The sequence below is a fragment of the Salminus brasiliensis genome, chromosome 13 (assembly GCF_030463535.1).
Source record: "Salminus brasiliensis chromosome 13, fSalBra1.hap2, whole genome shotgun sequence".
Taxonomy (NCBI): Eukaryota; Metazoa; Chordata; class Actinopteri; order Characiformes; family Bryconidae; genus Salminus; species Salminus brasiliensis.
Window position 1 is genome coordinate 2,694,370 of NC_132890.1, and position 17,555 is coordinate 2,711,924.

General features: G+C 43.2%; 2 protein-coding genes across 2 annotated transcripts in view; both read left to right on the plus strand.

Moving 5' to 3' along the window:
- Positions 1-17,555, plus strand: part of ptprq (protein tyrosine phosphatase receptor type Q) — a 70,813-nt gene that overhangs the window by 27,789 nt on the left and 25,469 nt on the right. The window contains exons 24-37 of the mRNA XM_072695226.1: positions 245-373; positions 463-609; positions 1,246-1,412; positions 3,749-4,256; positions 5,150-5,311; positions 5,422-5,601; positions 6,241-6,348; positions 6,457-6,738; positions 7,232-7,513; positions 13,976-14,287; positions 15,081-15,356; positions 15,601-15,752; positions 15,852-15,993; positions 17,051-17,338. Coding sequence (XP_072551327.1) covers positions 245-373; positions 463-609; positions 1,246-1,412; positions 3,749-4,256; positions 5,150-5,311; positions 5,422-5,601; positions 6,241-6,348; positions 6,457-6,738; positions 7,232-7,513; positions 13,976-14,287; positions 15,081-15,356; positions 15,601-15,752; positions 15,852-15,993; positions 17,051-17,338 — 3,135 coding nt within the window. The remainder of the gene's footprint in view (positions 1-244; positions 374-462; positions 610-1,245; positions 1,413-3,748; positions 4,257-5,149; positions 5,312-5,421; positions 5,602-6,240; positions 6,349-6,456; positions 6,739-7,231; positions 7,514-13,975; positions 14,288-15,080; positions 15,357-15,600; positions 15,753-15,851; positions 15,994-17,050; positions 17,339-17,555) is intronic.
- On the plus strand, positions 8,754-11,908 carry LOC140575072 (phosphatidylinositol phosphatase PTPRQ). Its single transcript, XM_072695210.1, has 4 exons — positions 8,754-8,881; positions 8,992-9,146; positions 9,341-9,486; positions 11,550-11,908. The coding sequence occupies exons 1-4, from the start codon at positions 8,754-8,756 to the stop codon at positions 11,790-11,792; spliced, it is 672 nt and encodes a 223-aa protein (XP_072551311.1). The 3' UTR covers positions 11,793-11,908.

The window sequence follows — 17,555 nt, forward strand, 5'->3', positions numbered from 1 at the left end:
ATATTGGTCCAGCGGAGATAAATCTAAGCAACCTGTAACAGAAGCTCTGATTGGCCTGAATAAATCTACTCAGATTAGAACAAGGCATTTGTTTCTTATGTAACAGCAGCACAACACTCAGCCGGCATTCAGCCCTAACTGACCTTCCTTCCATCCAACCAGTGATCAGCTCCTGCCTGTGTTAAGTGTGTGTTAAGTGTGTGTTATGTGTGTGTGTGTGTGTGTTTGTGGTGTGTTGTTGCAGCCCCTGAGGATCCGCCGCAGAATTTGTCGGTGTGGAACATCACCTCTAAATCTCTGTTTCTGTCCTGGGAGCCTCCGACCATCATCACAGGACGCTTCAGTTACATCATCCAGCTCTACGGCCCGGCAGGTAGCTCAGTTTGGCTAGCTTAGCCTTCTAGCTAACGGTCACACATCACATTAGACTCAAACTCTTGCCTGTATGTGTGTTTGCTTTAGGTCTTATTAGTGAAAACAGTACGAGCGAGCAGATGTTTGCATACACTGGACTGACTCCATACACGCGCTACCGTGCCGTCGTCATGGCCAAGTCAGCTGGGTCCACAGGGCCAGCAGCAGAGACCAGCATCTCAACACCTTCAGAGGGTAAAATACCTCCAGACTCCTCAACCCCCACAGCACCAAGGACACTGTAACACATTATTGCATTAGAAATAATGGCCACCATGTGGGCGAAAGTATTGGGACACCTCCTTATTTTCCAGGGAAGGCTTTCTACTAGTCTTTTAAGGAGCATTGCTGTGAGGATTTGATTGCATTCAACGACAAGTGTTAGTGAGGTCAGGATTTTTGATAATCAGCACCAGACCTTATCTCGAACTTATCAGAAAATATAAAAATGGAGCACAAGCATCATTTCAGAGCTGTGGAGCGGGCTCTGTATAGTCCTCTAGTCTAGGCCTGGCATTAGGCAGTCCTATTCTATTGACAGTACTTCTCTACAGGGACTAGACAAGTTTTATGTGTGTGCATTTGCACATCTGTGTCAGCAGTGGGTACAATGTTAAGTAGCAGTATGCATTAATTAAAAGGGGTGTCCACAAACATTTGGACATATAGTGCATGTTGATCATGTTACTGTGGCTGTGTTTAAGTCTAGCATGTGCTGCCTCCTACTGGAGTGGTACTGCAGGTACAGTGTTTTATTGCGTTAGTGCCTTATGTTACGCAGTAATTTACAGTGTGTGTGTGTGTGTGTGTGTGTTTGTGAATGTTTTTTAGCTCCTGGTGCAGTGTCTGATCTGAGAGCAACAGCTGTAGACTCCACGTCAGTGCGTCTGTCCTGGGGCATTCCCAGCCAGCCCAATGGCCTCATCACTCGCTACCGTATACTGGTCCTGTTCCATGAGGTACTGGTACAGGACATTACCCTCCGAAGACTACCGCAGGTAAACACACAGCTGCTTTATCATTTGATGCACGAAGGCTGCATCATAAATTCTACACAAGCTCACTAAATAGTGCACCATCATTAAGAAGTACACTTATTACTGCGGCACAAAGGCTGCATCATAAACTCTACACAAGCTCACTAAATAATGCATGATCATTTAGAAGTGCACTTATTAGTGCTGCACAAAGGCTGCATCATAAACTGCACACAAGCACACTAAATAGAGCACCATCATTTAGACGTGCACTTATTACTGCTACACAAAGGCTGCATCATTAATGGCACACAAGCTCACTAAATAGTGCATCATCATTTAGAAGTGCACTTATTAGTGCTGCACAAAGGCTGCATCATAAACTCTACACAAGCACACTAAATAGTGCACCATCATTAAGAAGTGCACTCATTACTGCGGCACAAAGGCTGCATCATAAACTCTACACAAGCACACTAAATAGTGCACCATCATTAAGAAGTACACTCATTACTGCGGCACAAAGGCTGCATCATAAACTGCACACAAGCTCACTAAATAGTGCATCATCATTTAGAAGTGCACTTATTAGTGCTGCACAAAGGCTGCATCATAAACTGCACACAAGCACACTAAATAGAGCACCATCATTTAGAAGTGCACTTATTAGTGCGACACAAAGGCTGCATCATTAATGGCACACAAGCTCACTAAATAGTGCATCATCATTTAGAAGTGCACTTATTAGTGCTGCACAAAGGCTGCATCATAAACTGCACACAAGCTCACTAAATAGTGCATCATCATTTAGAAGTGCACTTATTAGTGCTGCACAAAGGCTGCATCATAAACTGCACACAAGCACACTAAATAGTGCACCATCATTTAGAATTACACTTATTAGTGCTGCGCAAAGGCTGCATCATAAATTGCACACAAGCACACTAAATAGTGCATCATAATTTAGAAGTGCACTTATTAGTGCTGCACAAAGGCTGCATCATTAATGGCACACAAGCTCACTAAATAGTGCATCATCATTTAGAAGTGCACTTATTAGTGCTGCACAAAGGCTGCATCATTAATGGCACACAAGCTCACTAAATAGTGCACCATCATTCAGAAGTACACTTATTACTGCTGCACAAAGGCTGCATCATAAATTGCACACAAGCTCACTAAATAGTGCACTATCATTAAGAAGTACACTTATTAGTGCTGCACAAAGGCTGCATCATAAACTCTACACAAGCTCACTAAATAGTGCATCATCATTAAGAAGTGCACTTATTAGTGCTGGTATCATAAACTGCACACAAGCTCACTAAATAGTGCACCATCATTAAGAAGTGCACTTATTAGTGCTGGTATCATAAACTGCACACAAGCTCACTAAATAGTGCACCATCATTAAGAAGTGCACTTATTAGTGCTGGTATCATAAACTGCACACAAGCTCACTAAATAGTGCACCATCATTTAGAAGTGCACTTATTACTGCTGCACAAAGGCTGCATCATAAACTGCACACAAGCTCACTAAATAGTGCACCATCATTAAGAAGTACACTCATTACTGCGGCACAAAGGCTGCATCATAAACTCTACACAAGCACACTAAATAGTGCACCATCATTAAGAAGTGGACTTATTACTGCTGCACAAAGGCTGCATCATAAACCACACACAAGCACACTAAATAGTGCACCATCATTAAGAAGTGCACTTATTACTGCTGCACAAAGGCTGCATCATAAACTGCACACAAGCACACTAAATAGTGCACCATCATTTAGAAGTGCACTTATTAGTGCTGCACAAAGGCTGCATCATAAACCACACACAAGCACACTAAATAGTGCACTCTTTTGCACTTAAATTTTGTTGTTCCTCTTAAAACAAACATGAAGGCTGCATCCCAAACCACACACAAGCACACTAAGTAGGGCACTCATTAGTGCAGTAGAAGTAGAAGTGTGTGGACAAGTAATCTGTCTAATTGAATCCGTTTGATGCTGATTAATGACACTTTAGCTGGCTAGTGCGCCCCCAAGTGGTGCAGAATTCATTTCTGCTGCATCTGTAACTCCACTTCAATTGATGTTTGAAAATTTCTGTCACTATAACCTAGTGGTGGGCGGCCTCGGATTGGGCGCTTTCTACCTTGCCCTTGATATTGAGGGTGAATCTACCCTTAAATGTTTAGTTTTTCTTAGTTTTGCTTGTTTTTTTTTCTAAATGTTTTATTTTATTTCAATTTTAAATGAAAAAAGTGAAAGAAAAGAAATCCAGGTCAGCGTGACGTTCGATATTCTGTGTGTGTTTACCCCTGAAGGATGCTGTATTCTGTGTTTATAGGATGTAAACAGGACTGGAGAGCGTGTGGGTATGTCTCCAGGAGGTTACTATGACAGCAGCTCTCGAGTGCTGCGTCGTCGCTCTGCCAGGTCAACTAATATCACCACGGCAACTGCACAGTCCGCTATCACTCCCGCCTCCCCCGACTCCCAGCCCACGTGGAGCCCCAGCCACCCGGGCTCTACCAGCATCTACAAGCTCAACACTGACGCCACCGCCTCACTCCCCACTAATTCACGCACGGCAGGAACCGCCGAGCAGCCCCTCACTCCGAGCCCCCCAACCACACCCCCTCCATGGCTCACTGTTGCCACCAATCAGCGCACTGCTACACCCCATGAGTCTGTCACTGTATCTGTGACTGACCTTTCACTTGTAACCTCAGGCTCTGCACACCCTCCCTCTCTTAGCCCTGCACAGCCACAGCCCTCCACCAGGGCTGCGGTCACAGGGGTCACCCACCAGACTCGTCCCTTCACACAAACTGCGGTCACCAGCTGGATCGAGGGTAACAGCACTTCTGAATATATATATTTATTTATCTGATAAAAAGTAGACTTTTTAAGCAATCAGAACAGTGGGATCTGAAGACAGAGTACAATACTGCCATCTAGTGGTCGGGGTTTAAACACAACACTAAATGAACCACTGTCACTTAACCACCCTAACACCACCTGTGTGTTTGCCACTTTCACAAACTTACTGTTGAGTACTTTGAACAGACACAAACACACACACACACACACACACACACACACACACACACACACACACACACACACATACACATCCTTAGGCTATTTTAAGGCCATCTACTATAGTTTAAATATACTAAAGTATATTATTATTATTATTAGCATTATTCTTGTTTATATACAGTACATTGATTTGTACTAATGTAGTAAATATACATATTGTTTTTTAAATAATAGAATATTATTTATTATTATTCTTAGGCTATTTTTAAGGCCATCTACTATACTTAATGTATACTATTATTATTATTATTATTATTATTATTAGCATTAGCATTGTTAGCATTTTTTATTTGTATACATCCAGTACATTAGTATGTATTAATGGAGTAAATATACATTATGCTCTGTAAAATTATAAGAATTTTATTGTTTGCAAAATGATCTACACAGTGACATAATTTAACCTTATTTAACTTATTTACCCCATATATATATATATATATAATTTTATTATAATTTTACAATTACTTGATATTGGGAAATATTATGTATTTGTATATTGTCTATATCTAATATTATTTTTACTGTACTTTTATTTATATTTTCCCACCTTTCATATAGTCAAATATAAAGACTTATTTCCCCATTATTTTTGTTTCTTCATCCATCATCATTATCATCATCATCACCATCCACCCCACAGTTCTGCCAGCCACTGAAGAAATAGTGGATCTGTCCCCTGATCACATCTCCTATGTGGTGAAGAGACTGAGTCCGTTCACTGAGTACAACTTCAGCGTATCTGCCTACACTACTGTGGGAGAGGGACCTGCCACACTAATCTCAGAGAAGACTACAGAGCAGGGTAACGTAGCACTGCACCCTCATCATCCTCATCATCCTCATCCAGGACCACACCCTCATTCTGCTGTTTCTCCAGGTCTCTGCTAAACTAAAAACCTCTTCTCTGTTCAGTCCCCAGTTCTGTTCAAGATGTGTCCTACCAGAACATAAGCTCTACCTCTGTCCTGGTGAGCTGGAGTCCACCTCTGAACCCCAATGGGAAGATCACACACTACACGGTCTATCTGCTCAACCTGCACAGCCATGAAGCCCAGCAGCAGATGACAGATGCCACCAGCATAGTGCTCAGAGGTAAGCGGAGCACTTTCGTCCACGTGAAAACAACAGGACGCCCCATGATGAAACCTTGAGGTCCTTTTTGAACTTATCTAAACATCTGGATGTTGGATCAATACCAAGAGATGGAGCTAATCTAACTATACTAAGACTATACTAAGACACACACATTTATTACGGCTTCAAATGTGTGGAATCAGACTCAGGAGCAGAACATCAGCTGCAGATGATCAGAACATGGTTGGAGAGGATTATTCTGGAGGAGTCTGGAGTCTTATTTAAACCTCAGACGTTTAGTCTGGTCTGCTCTTGATTGATGGTTGAAGTGAGAGGTGAAGAAGATCACCATCATGGCCAGATCCAGAGAGCTCTCTGAGGCCTTCAGAAAGAAGGGTGGAGATGTTGCAGAGGAGTCTGTTAATGGAAGGGGTTTAAAGAGATCTCAGAACAGTTAGAAATCCAGGAAGTGGAACAGCTGACCAACATGACCAGGTCAGGACGTCCTAGCAAGTCCGGCCCAAGATCAGAAATACAAGATGAGTAAAGAAGACTCCACCAGTCCTAAAAAGTCATGATAGCAGGTTGCAGGTTGCTCTCACCACAGCTAATGTTAAAGTTGTTTGTGTGAGCTGTAGATGTTAATATCTTCTGCAGGTTTGGAGAAATACACACGATATAAGCTGCGAGTGGCGGCTTCTACTGCAGCTGGTGAGAGCCCTCTGTCTGAGGAGGACGACGTCTACATACTGACACCTGAGGATGGTATGGAGAAGATCACACTGATCACTTTCTTGCTCGTGAGCATTCTCTCATTTTCTCTCTCTCACATACTGTTTTCCTCTCACTTTCCTCCATCTGTGCCTCCATCAGTACCAGACTCTCCTCCGCGGGATTTGGCTATAGTAAACACCACCTCCTCCACTGCCACAATCACCTGGTCTCCTCCTGACAAGCCCAACGGCATCATTCGCCGGTACGAAGTCTTCTACGGCAACGACACCTACAGCCACGCAGTCAACAGCACTGTCCCCAGCATCACGCTGCGCAACCTGAGGCCTTACTCCCACTACAGCGTGAGCGTGCGGGCGCACACGCAGCTCGGCCACGGGGACCAGACCTCGCGCCCCCTGCAGATGATGTCAGGAGAGGATGGTGGGTGCTTTGGCTTTTGGGTATAATTGAATGATTTATTTGAGCTACACCCATCTAACTATCACTTATCACCACCATAGCAACCACCTAGGAGACCACAGTAAGCATTTAGCAACTCCATGGCAGTCAGCTGGGATACCATAGCAACCACCTAGCAAACACTTAGCAAAGCCATAGAGACAACCTAGGATACCATTGTAGCCATCCAGCACAAACCCAACATCCCCATCTAGCATTCCCTTATCATCACCATAGCAACCACCTAGGAGACCACAGCAAGAATTTAGCAACACCAAATCAGTCACCTGGGATACTATAGCAAACACTTAGCAATGCCATAGCAACCACCTGGGATATCATAACAACCACCTAGAAACAGCATAGCAACCGCTTGGCTATTAAATAATCATAATAAAAACTACTACCATGAAACCAATTCGAGATAATCAATTGTGTGTGTGTGTGTGTGTGTGTGTGCATCTCTGTGTTTCAGTGCCTGGCAGTCCTCCATATGGGCTGGCCTACGAGAGCATCAGCTCCAGTGAGGTGAATGTGACGTGGTCGCCCCCTGTTGTTCCCAACGGCATCATCTTGTACTACAGTGTGGAGTACTGGAACGCCACACACACCCTGAACCTCACCACACACACTCCATTCACTGTGCTGTCCAACCTGCGCAAGTACGCAAACTACCGCCTCGCTGTTCAGGCGGCCACCCAGGTTGGCCTGGGCAACCACAGCAGTGAGATCCTTAACATCACCACCCTGGAGGATGGTGAGTGTGTTTGTATGTGTGTGTCTGTGCTGTTGATGAGCAATAACAGGACCCCTCAGGAACAGTAGCGCAGTAATGGAGTCTAACCTGCTGGTTCCTTTTTACAGCTGAGGCGGACGCCGACCTGTCACACATAACCTGTCACACTAATGCTCAGCTCTTCTCAGCTCTACAGGTTCCTCACAGGGTTCTTGGCTCTTTTGAAGGTGGTGTGTGTGCAGATGTGTTTTTGCTTGTTTATGTGTAAAGAAGGGGTTCCAGGTTTGAAGAGTAACCCTGGGGGGCCTTCCGCCTCCTGACACAGTAAATTGTTTCTAATCATGGTCACTGAGAGCAGCCTGTTTATCATGCTTGTGCTTGGTGACCTTCAATGCTGCTCAAAAGTTTGGAATCACTCGCCGTATTAATAAGTCTTGCTATTTTAAAGCATTGTTATGCGAAAATTGCCATGTTTGCTCTTGGGCTCCCCCTACAGTTGCAAGGTGTAACTCACTTTTACACCACTGATGTAAATACAAATTCAGAAGCGGCATCTGAAGTGAAAAAAGCAAATGGACTGAGGGGGTAGACATACGTTACATGGACAAAAGTATTGGGACACCTGCTTATTCACCCTGCTTTTGTTGGAGTAACTGTCTCTGCTGTCCAGTATGGGCTTTCTACTAGATTTCAGAGGAGCATTGCTCTGAGGATCCACAACTCCCCAGCTCATCCCAGAATGATTTAATGGAGCACCACCGTCAATCCAGAGAACATCAATGCTGGGGGTCTTTATACCCCTCTATAGCCCACGCCTGGTATTAGGCAGCATGGTGCCAATAGGTTCATGATGTTTATCTGCTCCAGAGAGTCCTATTCTATTGGCAGTACTTCTCTACAGGGACTAGACAAGATGTGTGTGCACATTTGCACATATGCATCAGCAATAGTAGATGAATTAATTCATTACAAGGGGTGTCCACAAACATTTGGACATTGTTTATTTTACTCCCGTTTGGATAAATGCAGTGCATTATTAATACTATGACATGGATTATTGAATTCTGATGATGTTTCTGGTGAAATCTGTTAAAAGCTCTTGGATGTGTAATATCGCAGTGATATCACAGCTGTATTAGATCTCCACTTTTAATTGTCATGTGATGCTAAATTGGTTTCGTACGATTGAAAGCATTGATTCCAAACTTTTGAGCAATAAGACAAAAACAAGAAGAATAAGTATAAGAACTGTCTTTCTTAAATGGCAGTACCAAGCTCCCCCCCGCAGTTCTTGCGTGCCAAGAAGTTGTCAGATAACCAAGTAGAGTTGTCATGGCAACCGCCTCGGGAGGCCAACTCTGAAATCCTGTACTACATCGTACGAGTGTGGTGAGTGCTCCTTACTCTCGCGCTGTCAAATCAGAGATTTACTAAAGAGAATTACTAATTTCCATTATTCTAAATATACACGTGTGTGTGTGTGTGTGTGTGTGTGTTAGGAACCTGAGCTCTGAGTTTATAGCCAATATAACTGTAACATCAGTGGTGGTAAGCGTGGATGGGCCCGGCCGGTATAACGCCTCTGTGACCAGCTGGACCCGTCTTGGAGATGGGGGTATCCTGATCTACATCACCTTCAGCACATCAGAGTCTGGTAAACAAACACTCACACATCTCTATACACACACACACACACACACACACACACATAGACATCCATAGCCTGCCATCCACCACCCCACACGCACCCATCCTGACACAAATGGCACTCTTTTTCTATATCCTGAGGTATTTAGATTGTGTGTGTGTGTGTGTGTGTGTGTGTGTGTGTGTTTTTCCCTGTCACAGTGCCATCTGACCCTCCCCAGAATGTGTCATACTCAGATCTGTCCACCAGAACAGTGAGACTGAGTTGGAGACCCCCAGCCGAGCCCAATGGTGTCATACAGTTCTACACCATCTTCTACAGTGACAACATCACTCTTTCTACTCAGGTTGGCATAAGTACACACACACACACACACACACACGCGCACACACACACACACACACACACACACACATAAGTGGGCTTACTTTCAAACATTTTATTGGCAAAAGATTGTGGAAATTAATCCGTGCATCCATTTACCACTGTAATATGACAGTGTGAAGTATATAGATATTTAATATACAGACATTTTTAAATATGATTAATTTTTTAAATTGCTGTCAATCAATAATAATATTATTATTAAAAATAGTAATAATATATTTTTAATATTATGTATTGGTCCATTCATCATTAAATTCTAATACAACATAGAGAACAACTGTCAGACAGATAGCGAGCTTATATTGGTCCTCTGGCTTGATCAGGTTGGCACCCTGCCGACTGTTTGCCGCTGCTGTACCCCCCTCGGACCACCGAGATAATTGCGATGTGTACAAAGTCTAGTTTTTAATCTTCTCAAACAGATTTTAAAGGCACAGGGACTTTTATTTTAGAAAATAAACTTAGACATACTACAAATTACTGAGAAATATAAAATAATAATAATAATAATGACCAGTTTGCTGAAACTGCCAATTATTTTTCTAAACGTATTTATGAAGGATAACAAAAATTAAGAAATGGAGGAAAAGTAAGTTTGGTGGCATTTTGTCTAATACTCTGTTTAACCACCAGTGAGCCTCCCAGAGACCGCTAGTGCCAGTTGACCGGCAGCCTTGCTGATATTGGGCTCACAGTGGTCCACAGTGGTCCACTATCTTCTTGTGTATGAGGGCAGATTCACATAAGTGAAAAATATCCAAAATGAAGATACAGGGGTTTTGTGTGATACTGAAAATGTGCAAAAATAAAACATCTCTTCTCAAACTGAGAATAAAAATATAATAAAAATATTCTCAGTTCAAGTCAATGTGAAACATTTCTCGTTTTGATTGTAAAACAGATACAAGCAGAAATTTTTTGAATATTTTGATAAGTTTATGATGTGTGTGATTATGTAGTCCAGTAAAATCCAATAGGCTAAACTGATTGTGTTTGCAAAAGCTAATTTTCCGATAGCATCTCAGTATTAAGCTCATCTAAACGGGTAGCTTTCGTGGTCAGCTGTGTGGCCCTCCAGTCGCAATGGATTGAGAACCTCTGATGTAACAAGACTAGACCGCTGTTCTCACCCGTATTTGCTTGAACCTTCATGAGCATGTATCTGTACTCCGTCTTTCAGAACGGGACAGTTCCTGGACCATATTTTCATTGTTATCCATTTAGTATTGAATTAACATGGCTTTTGTCCACGGATCAGCCATAACATTAAAACCAGCTGACAGCTGAAGTGAGTAACGCTGATTATCTGGTGGACAAACCGAACTGTGATGTTCTAGACAATGACTGAAGGGTCAGAAAATCTCCAAAACATCAGGCATCAGGTCTTGTCTATACCTCAACGGGTGAGAGCTGTTGTGGCGGCATTAGGGTACCTATATTGTATTAGGCCGGTGGTTTTAAAGTTATGGCTGTAGATTAAATCAGTAGAAAACCCTGCTATCATCAGTGGGGTTTTTTTACAGGATCACATGTGGTTCATGGGGTGGAATGAAATTGTGATCTCAAGGTATTAGTTGCACCCAAAGAGCAATTATTAAATAAATTAATTAATAAAATATAAAAAGGGTAGACATAAATAGGAAAAGTAGAGAAATTAAAAAAGGAATATAACATGAATATAACATGCAATTTATTCTGTGCTTCCATCCACTACTGTAATATGAAAATGTGTATAGATATTTTTTAGATATATGATACTATATTTATATGATATATTTATATAACATATAATAAATTTCATCTATTTGTTGTTGTTGTTGTTGAAAAATTCTACATTTATTACTGGTTCCCCTTCTCATCTCATTACAGATAAACCAAATCTTCCACTTCAGCAAAACATTAATGTGATTTTTAATATCACTGTAACGACTGGAAATTAATTAAACCATCCTTCACATTCTCACACATGCATATATATTAAGTACAGAATGTAACTCTCTCTGTCTCTCTATTCCTGTGTAGCAAGTTCCAGGTTCAGTGCAGTGGGCAGTGCTGGCTGGGCTGAGAGCTGGACAGGAGTACAGGGTGTGGCTGAGCTCTAGCACCTCCCTGGGTGACGGGGGGGTGGGCAGCACTCCCCTTAACTTCACCACCCTGGAGGACGGTCAGTCTCCTCACACAGACGGGGCAGGACAGCAGCTCTGCACCGCTTTTCCAAGCTCTTTCATCCCCCCCGTTCCCAAGAAAATCACACTAAAACACTAATACACACCCATACACACACACACACACACACACATATGTGTTCAGCAGGTCTGTGAAAGGGGACAGCTCTCTCTCTCTGAGCTGCAAACTGTGATTGTCAAGTCTTCCCGAGATGATCGGAGGAGGGAGATGCAGTGTGTGTGTCTGTGTGTGTGTGTGTGTGTGTGTGTGTGTGTGTGTTTGCGGGTGGGTGGGTGAGAGAGATATTTGTGCTCGCTTTATTCACAGACTCCAGACTGTCCCAGCTTGTGTTTTCTTTCACTGGCTGTACTGATGTACAGAGAGCTGCTCCACTCTTGGCAATGCATAATCAAATATTTACATTATTATTACATGTAATTATACACTATTACCTAATATACCATCACTGTCACACAGAAACCTCAGATCTCCATCTTTACAGGAGGAATAAAACACAGGGTGTCCTGGTAAAATTAGGAAAATCTGGAATTTCTGAGACTGGATCCAGTAATGGGAACAAATTGAAAATGGGGAAATTGCTAAAAATGTCCTGGATATTAACGAGGTCCTATTAGAGTAATTGAATCACAGAGGCTGCATATTTTAGCTACCGACGCTCTATTTATTGACATTAGGCGTGAGTCAGGCCTACCTCAAGCTACCTCATGTGGACAGATACACCCGCCACCATGCTTTACAGGGTTATAAATGGATACCTAAGTGTCATTGAGGAATAGGACACTGCTTAACACACACATACCTCACACATAGGGCCACACTTTCTTTAGAAATCACCAGCTGCTTTTTCAACAATCAGTGTCTTGTTAGGAAGCATCAGTCATTTATAGTGGGTCTAGCTGCAGATCATTCACACCTGGAACTCAGATCTGCAGATCAACATGAACCTATTGGCACCATGCTGCCTAATGCCAGGCGTGGGCTAGTAGAGGGGTATAAAGAAAGCCCACCAGCATTGAGGAGCTGTGGAGCAGTGGAAGAACTGTGTTCTCTGGAACGATGGTGGTGGAGTCCAGTACTTTTGATTTGGATTTGGGGAGTTGGGGATGATGAGGTGGGGTGGTTGTTGGATCATCATCCAACAATCAATCAATGCAATGCAATCAAATCCTCACAGCAATGCTCCTCCAAAATCTAGTAGAAAGCCTTCTTCTCTGGACAGTAGAGACAGTTACTCCAACAAAAGTAGGATCAATTCTTTTAAACCCCCCTGATTTCAGAAGAAACAGTGAATGAGCAGGCGTCCCAATACTTTTGTCCATATCATTTAAGACACTGAAAAATCATTTCTGTTGCTCCATTCATCTTGAAATTTTGGCCAGATGTGAAAAATGATGGCCAGATGACATCAGGTTATGTGAAAAAGTGGAAAACGACAGATTTCTGGACGACAGTGATGATTAATTGTAGGTTTTATGAATACTGAGATTCCTGCAGATTGCTCTCAGTTTTGGTGTGATTTTGGGAAAAACGGTGCAGAGCTGACCCTGAGAGAGAACACAGATTCTCCCCTGGTGTGTGAGGCTGATGAAGTGTTTTGAATGAAGGTTGTTATATAATAATAATCTCTCTCTCTCTCTCTCTCTCTCTCTCTCTTTGTCTCTGTTTTCTATGATTGATTTCTGCAGCTCCATCCAGTCCATTGTGCTTCTGTGTTTCCTAGGCCTCTATGTCCTTGCACACCTCCATGACACACTATGCAAGGATACTGAAGCTCACTGTTGCTCTACTTTTCTCAGTATCACTCACCATTATGTCATTTTGCAGGTTGATTTTTTGCAGATATAACCTCCCCTTATTTTCCTGCATTTATGCGTATTCATCTGTGTTCATATTCATTGCATGGGGTGTGATATCTGATGTGAAATGATGTTTGTGTACTGAGCTGTGGATTTGGACCCCTTCATTGATTCTATTGGTCATCTTTTTAACGTGATTTCTGACGTGAATTCAGTTTAATCTGTACCTAAATTGTGGTATTTGTCTTATTTGTCAATAAATAAGCGATATTTATGAGCACACTTAAGTAAAGGGAACAAAGGCATGTGATGCATGCTTTTTCAATTGGCTGCTATCCCCCCCTCGTTACACCCAGACACTCTGAGAAGATTTACCAGTTCCCTTTTCTAAAGTGTCAGTAATCAGTGATTACTCCGGAACAACACTGAACTGATTGTGCTCGTCTCTCCCCCCCTCCCCTGCAGTGCCGAGTGGTCCGGTCCACAATCTCTCAGCTCAGCTCTACGGCTCCACAGCTGTAGTGATTAGTTGGGACCCCCCTCTGGAGCCCAACGGTAGAGTGTTCTACCAGCTGAGCTTGCAGGAGGCGGGCGTTACCCACCCCTTCATCAACCGCACGGACAACCGCACCATCACCAAGACCACCACCGACACGGTGTTCCTCTTCACCAAACTCAGGAAGTACTTCCCCTATGTGCTCCAAGTTACCCCAGCAACCAGCGCAGGCTCCGCCCTAAATCACACCTCTGTGCTGCACCTGAGAACGGACGATGACAGTAAGTGAGGCGTTCACACTCACACACATTTCACTTCAGGGCCTGTGTTATGGCAAACTGATTATTAATTAATTTATTGTAATTAAGTAGTATTATTGTCTGATAATCGTTTACATATTTGTCTTAAAGGCACAGTGACCGCAATAATCTGTTTAATCTGTTCTAAGGCATAAAAAGAGGCTGGGAAGTGTTAATGTCAATATTAAATTAATTATAAACACAAAATTTAACACTCAACATCAGACAGAATCAGTGCTGGGTTATTAATTAATCACAGGGTTCTGGGTTCGATACCCAGGTTCACTAAAATGCCACTGTTGGGCCTTTGAGCAAAGTCCTTAACCCTCTCTGCTTCCCGGGGGTGTGTGTGTGTGTGTGTATGTGTGGGTGGGGGGGATTTCTGGAATTTAACCCATCCATGGATGTAAACAAACATACACTTGCACCCAGAGTGGTGGGCAGCCATCTCAGCACCCAGGGAGCAATTGGGAGATATGGGCCTTGCTCAAAGGCTCCTTAGCTATGGTTGCCTGTCTTGGGGACTGAACCAGCAGCCTTCCGGTCGCAGGCCTGCGGCTCCCCCCACTGAAAGTAATGTTATATTCTATATACTGGATTTTCCTTGCTTCCCATGCACAAACTAAGGTATAGAAACACTCCATTTAAAAACATTTCTATTAAAAATGTAAAAAAATGAAGAAGTAGGAAAAATATGGAATATAAATCATAGAAATCACAGATTTCTGTTTTAATTATTTTTATTCATAGTCATAATTTTTTATCCTTATTTTAGTCCCTAGTTCTTCTCCATTGCTGAGTATGAGCCGGAACCTCTCTGCCACCTCTGTGCTGGTATCCTGGTTCGCCCCTATTGAGCCGAACGGGGAGATAATAGAATACGCCGTACTCCTAAACGGCCCTAAAGGTTCCAACAGCACATACACACCCGACACCCAGCTCATTCTCATGTACCTCACCCCGTACACGCCCTACAACCTCTCCATCTCTGCGGTGAATCGCAGGGGCATGGGCCCCTCCCTCCTGCTGGCTCTGCACACTGATGAAGCAGGTGAGTGATTATCTTCTCAGTGCAGCTCGTTTGTCTGTGGAGCTTCGAGTTATTTGCTGTGAACTGTCTCCATTAGTATCTCAGGGTCTACTATTACTCCTGACAGCATTACCCAACTTTAAAAGACCACTGAACCCTTAAATGTCTTTTGTTGACCCATGAAAGGGCCTATTATGGGTCAGTGAGGCACATAACGATGCCATCTCGTGTGACTCTATTTTTGTTGGTGTGTTTGTGTGTGTAGGTCCAATGTCTCCTCCACGAAATCTGAGTATCTTTAACCACTCGTCAGACTCGGTGTGGCTCCACTGGGAACCTAGTCTGGAGCCCAATGGCCTGATTCAACATTACGGGTTTAGAATAGTGGAGCTGAACACAAACACCGTTACATACCAGGTGCTGACATAGAACATGACTTTTGTAGTGTGTGTGTGTGTGTGTGTGTGTGTGTGTGTGATTATATGTATTAATGTGTGATCCCTGTGTTTTCTGCAGAACTCCTCAGATGCCTCCACTCAGGCAGAATTAAGTGGCTTCAAACCTCACAGCTCATATGAGATAAGTGTGTGTACCTACACTAGAGCAGGCAATGGGGATCAGTACAGCCTACCAGTTGCCTTCACCACCAATGAGTCAGGTATAACACACAAACACATAATAGACCCCCTCCCACACACACTCACACACATCGCACACATATATATTTAATCATACAAAAGTATTTGGACACCACCTTCCCACTCACACCTTCCACTGCTCCACAGCTCAATGCTGGGGGGCTTTATACCCCTCTACTAGCCCACGTCTGGTATTAGGCAGCATGGTGCCAGTAGGTTCATGATGTTGATCTGCTCCAGAGAGAGTCCTATTCTATTGGCAGTACTTCTTCTCTACAGGGACTCGACAATCTGTGTCAGCAATGAATGCAACTTAAAGTAGCTGAATGCATTCATTAGAAGGGGTGTCCACAAACATTTGGACATATAGTGTACTTTTGATTTGACACACTGCAAATATAAGCTCTTTTAAAGCAGCATTATGCAAGAAATTGTATTTTGGCTCCTGGGCTCCCCCTACTGGTGGGGAGTGTAATTCCCTTTTACACCACTGCAATAAATTCAAATCACTCTGAGCGCCCCCTCATGGACAGCTGTACACATGCATTTGTTGACAGTCTGAGAGAAGCTTCAGAAGCTTGATCTGAAGGTGTAGCAGCATGTGGGCTGAGGTGGTAGAGTAATACTACAGGATTTTACACTAATATAACTCTATGGGTTACGCAGAGTTACACAGCAGTTCTGGAGAGAGGTTCTCCTCCTGCAGCTCCACCACCAAACCTCCATAGTGCAGTAGCAGCAGCAGCGCTCCGGCCCAGAGTGGGAATGACGGAGACGCCGTTCTCCCTGTTCCAGTCAGTGGAGCATCGGCATGATCCTGAAGCTGCTGATTTATTTACTTTAATTGAAGTATAATTGATACAGAATGTTGCTTTAAAGGCCACATTTTAACTTTATTCAAACTGAGATATTAAAAAACCTCTGTTCTGATTGGTCAAACTACATCACATTCTGATTTCTATCCAGGCCTTATAAAACATCTGATTTGGTTGTGTGAGAGTAAAAAACACAGAAATTCAAACATACTGTATTTAAATCTGAGCTCTGTGTGTGTGTGTGTGTGTGTGTGTTTTGCAGTATCCGAGGCGGTTGGGAATCTGTCCTGTTCAGGCTTGGATTGGGATTCAGTGTATATGGAATGGGAGGCTCCAGTTAATCCCAATGGAGAGATCCTGCTTTACCTGATTCGCTCAGCAGATCAGAGCGAGGAGGTGTATCCTCTTACACTCCCACACACACACATACTGACACACACATTCAGCGGCCTGCAGCCCGACTCTTTCTACGTCATCTCTGTGGCTGCAGTGAACTCAGCTGGACCAGGAGAGGATGCTAACTGCACCGCTCACACTCCCCCAGAGTCAGGTACGTTGGACTGGGGAATGCTGGAATACCAGATGGACCTAAACTTCATCTACACTGTATGTCCAAGTATTTGTGGACACCTCTTTTAATAAATGCAGCATTCTGCTACTTTAAGTTGCACCCATTGCTGACACACAGATGCACAAATGCACACACACACACTTGTCTAGATGCCGTAGAGAAGTATTTCCAATAGAAAAGGCATTGATAAACATTA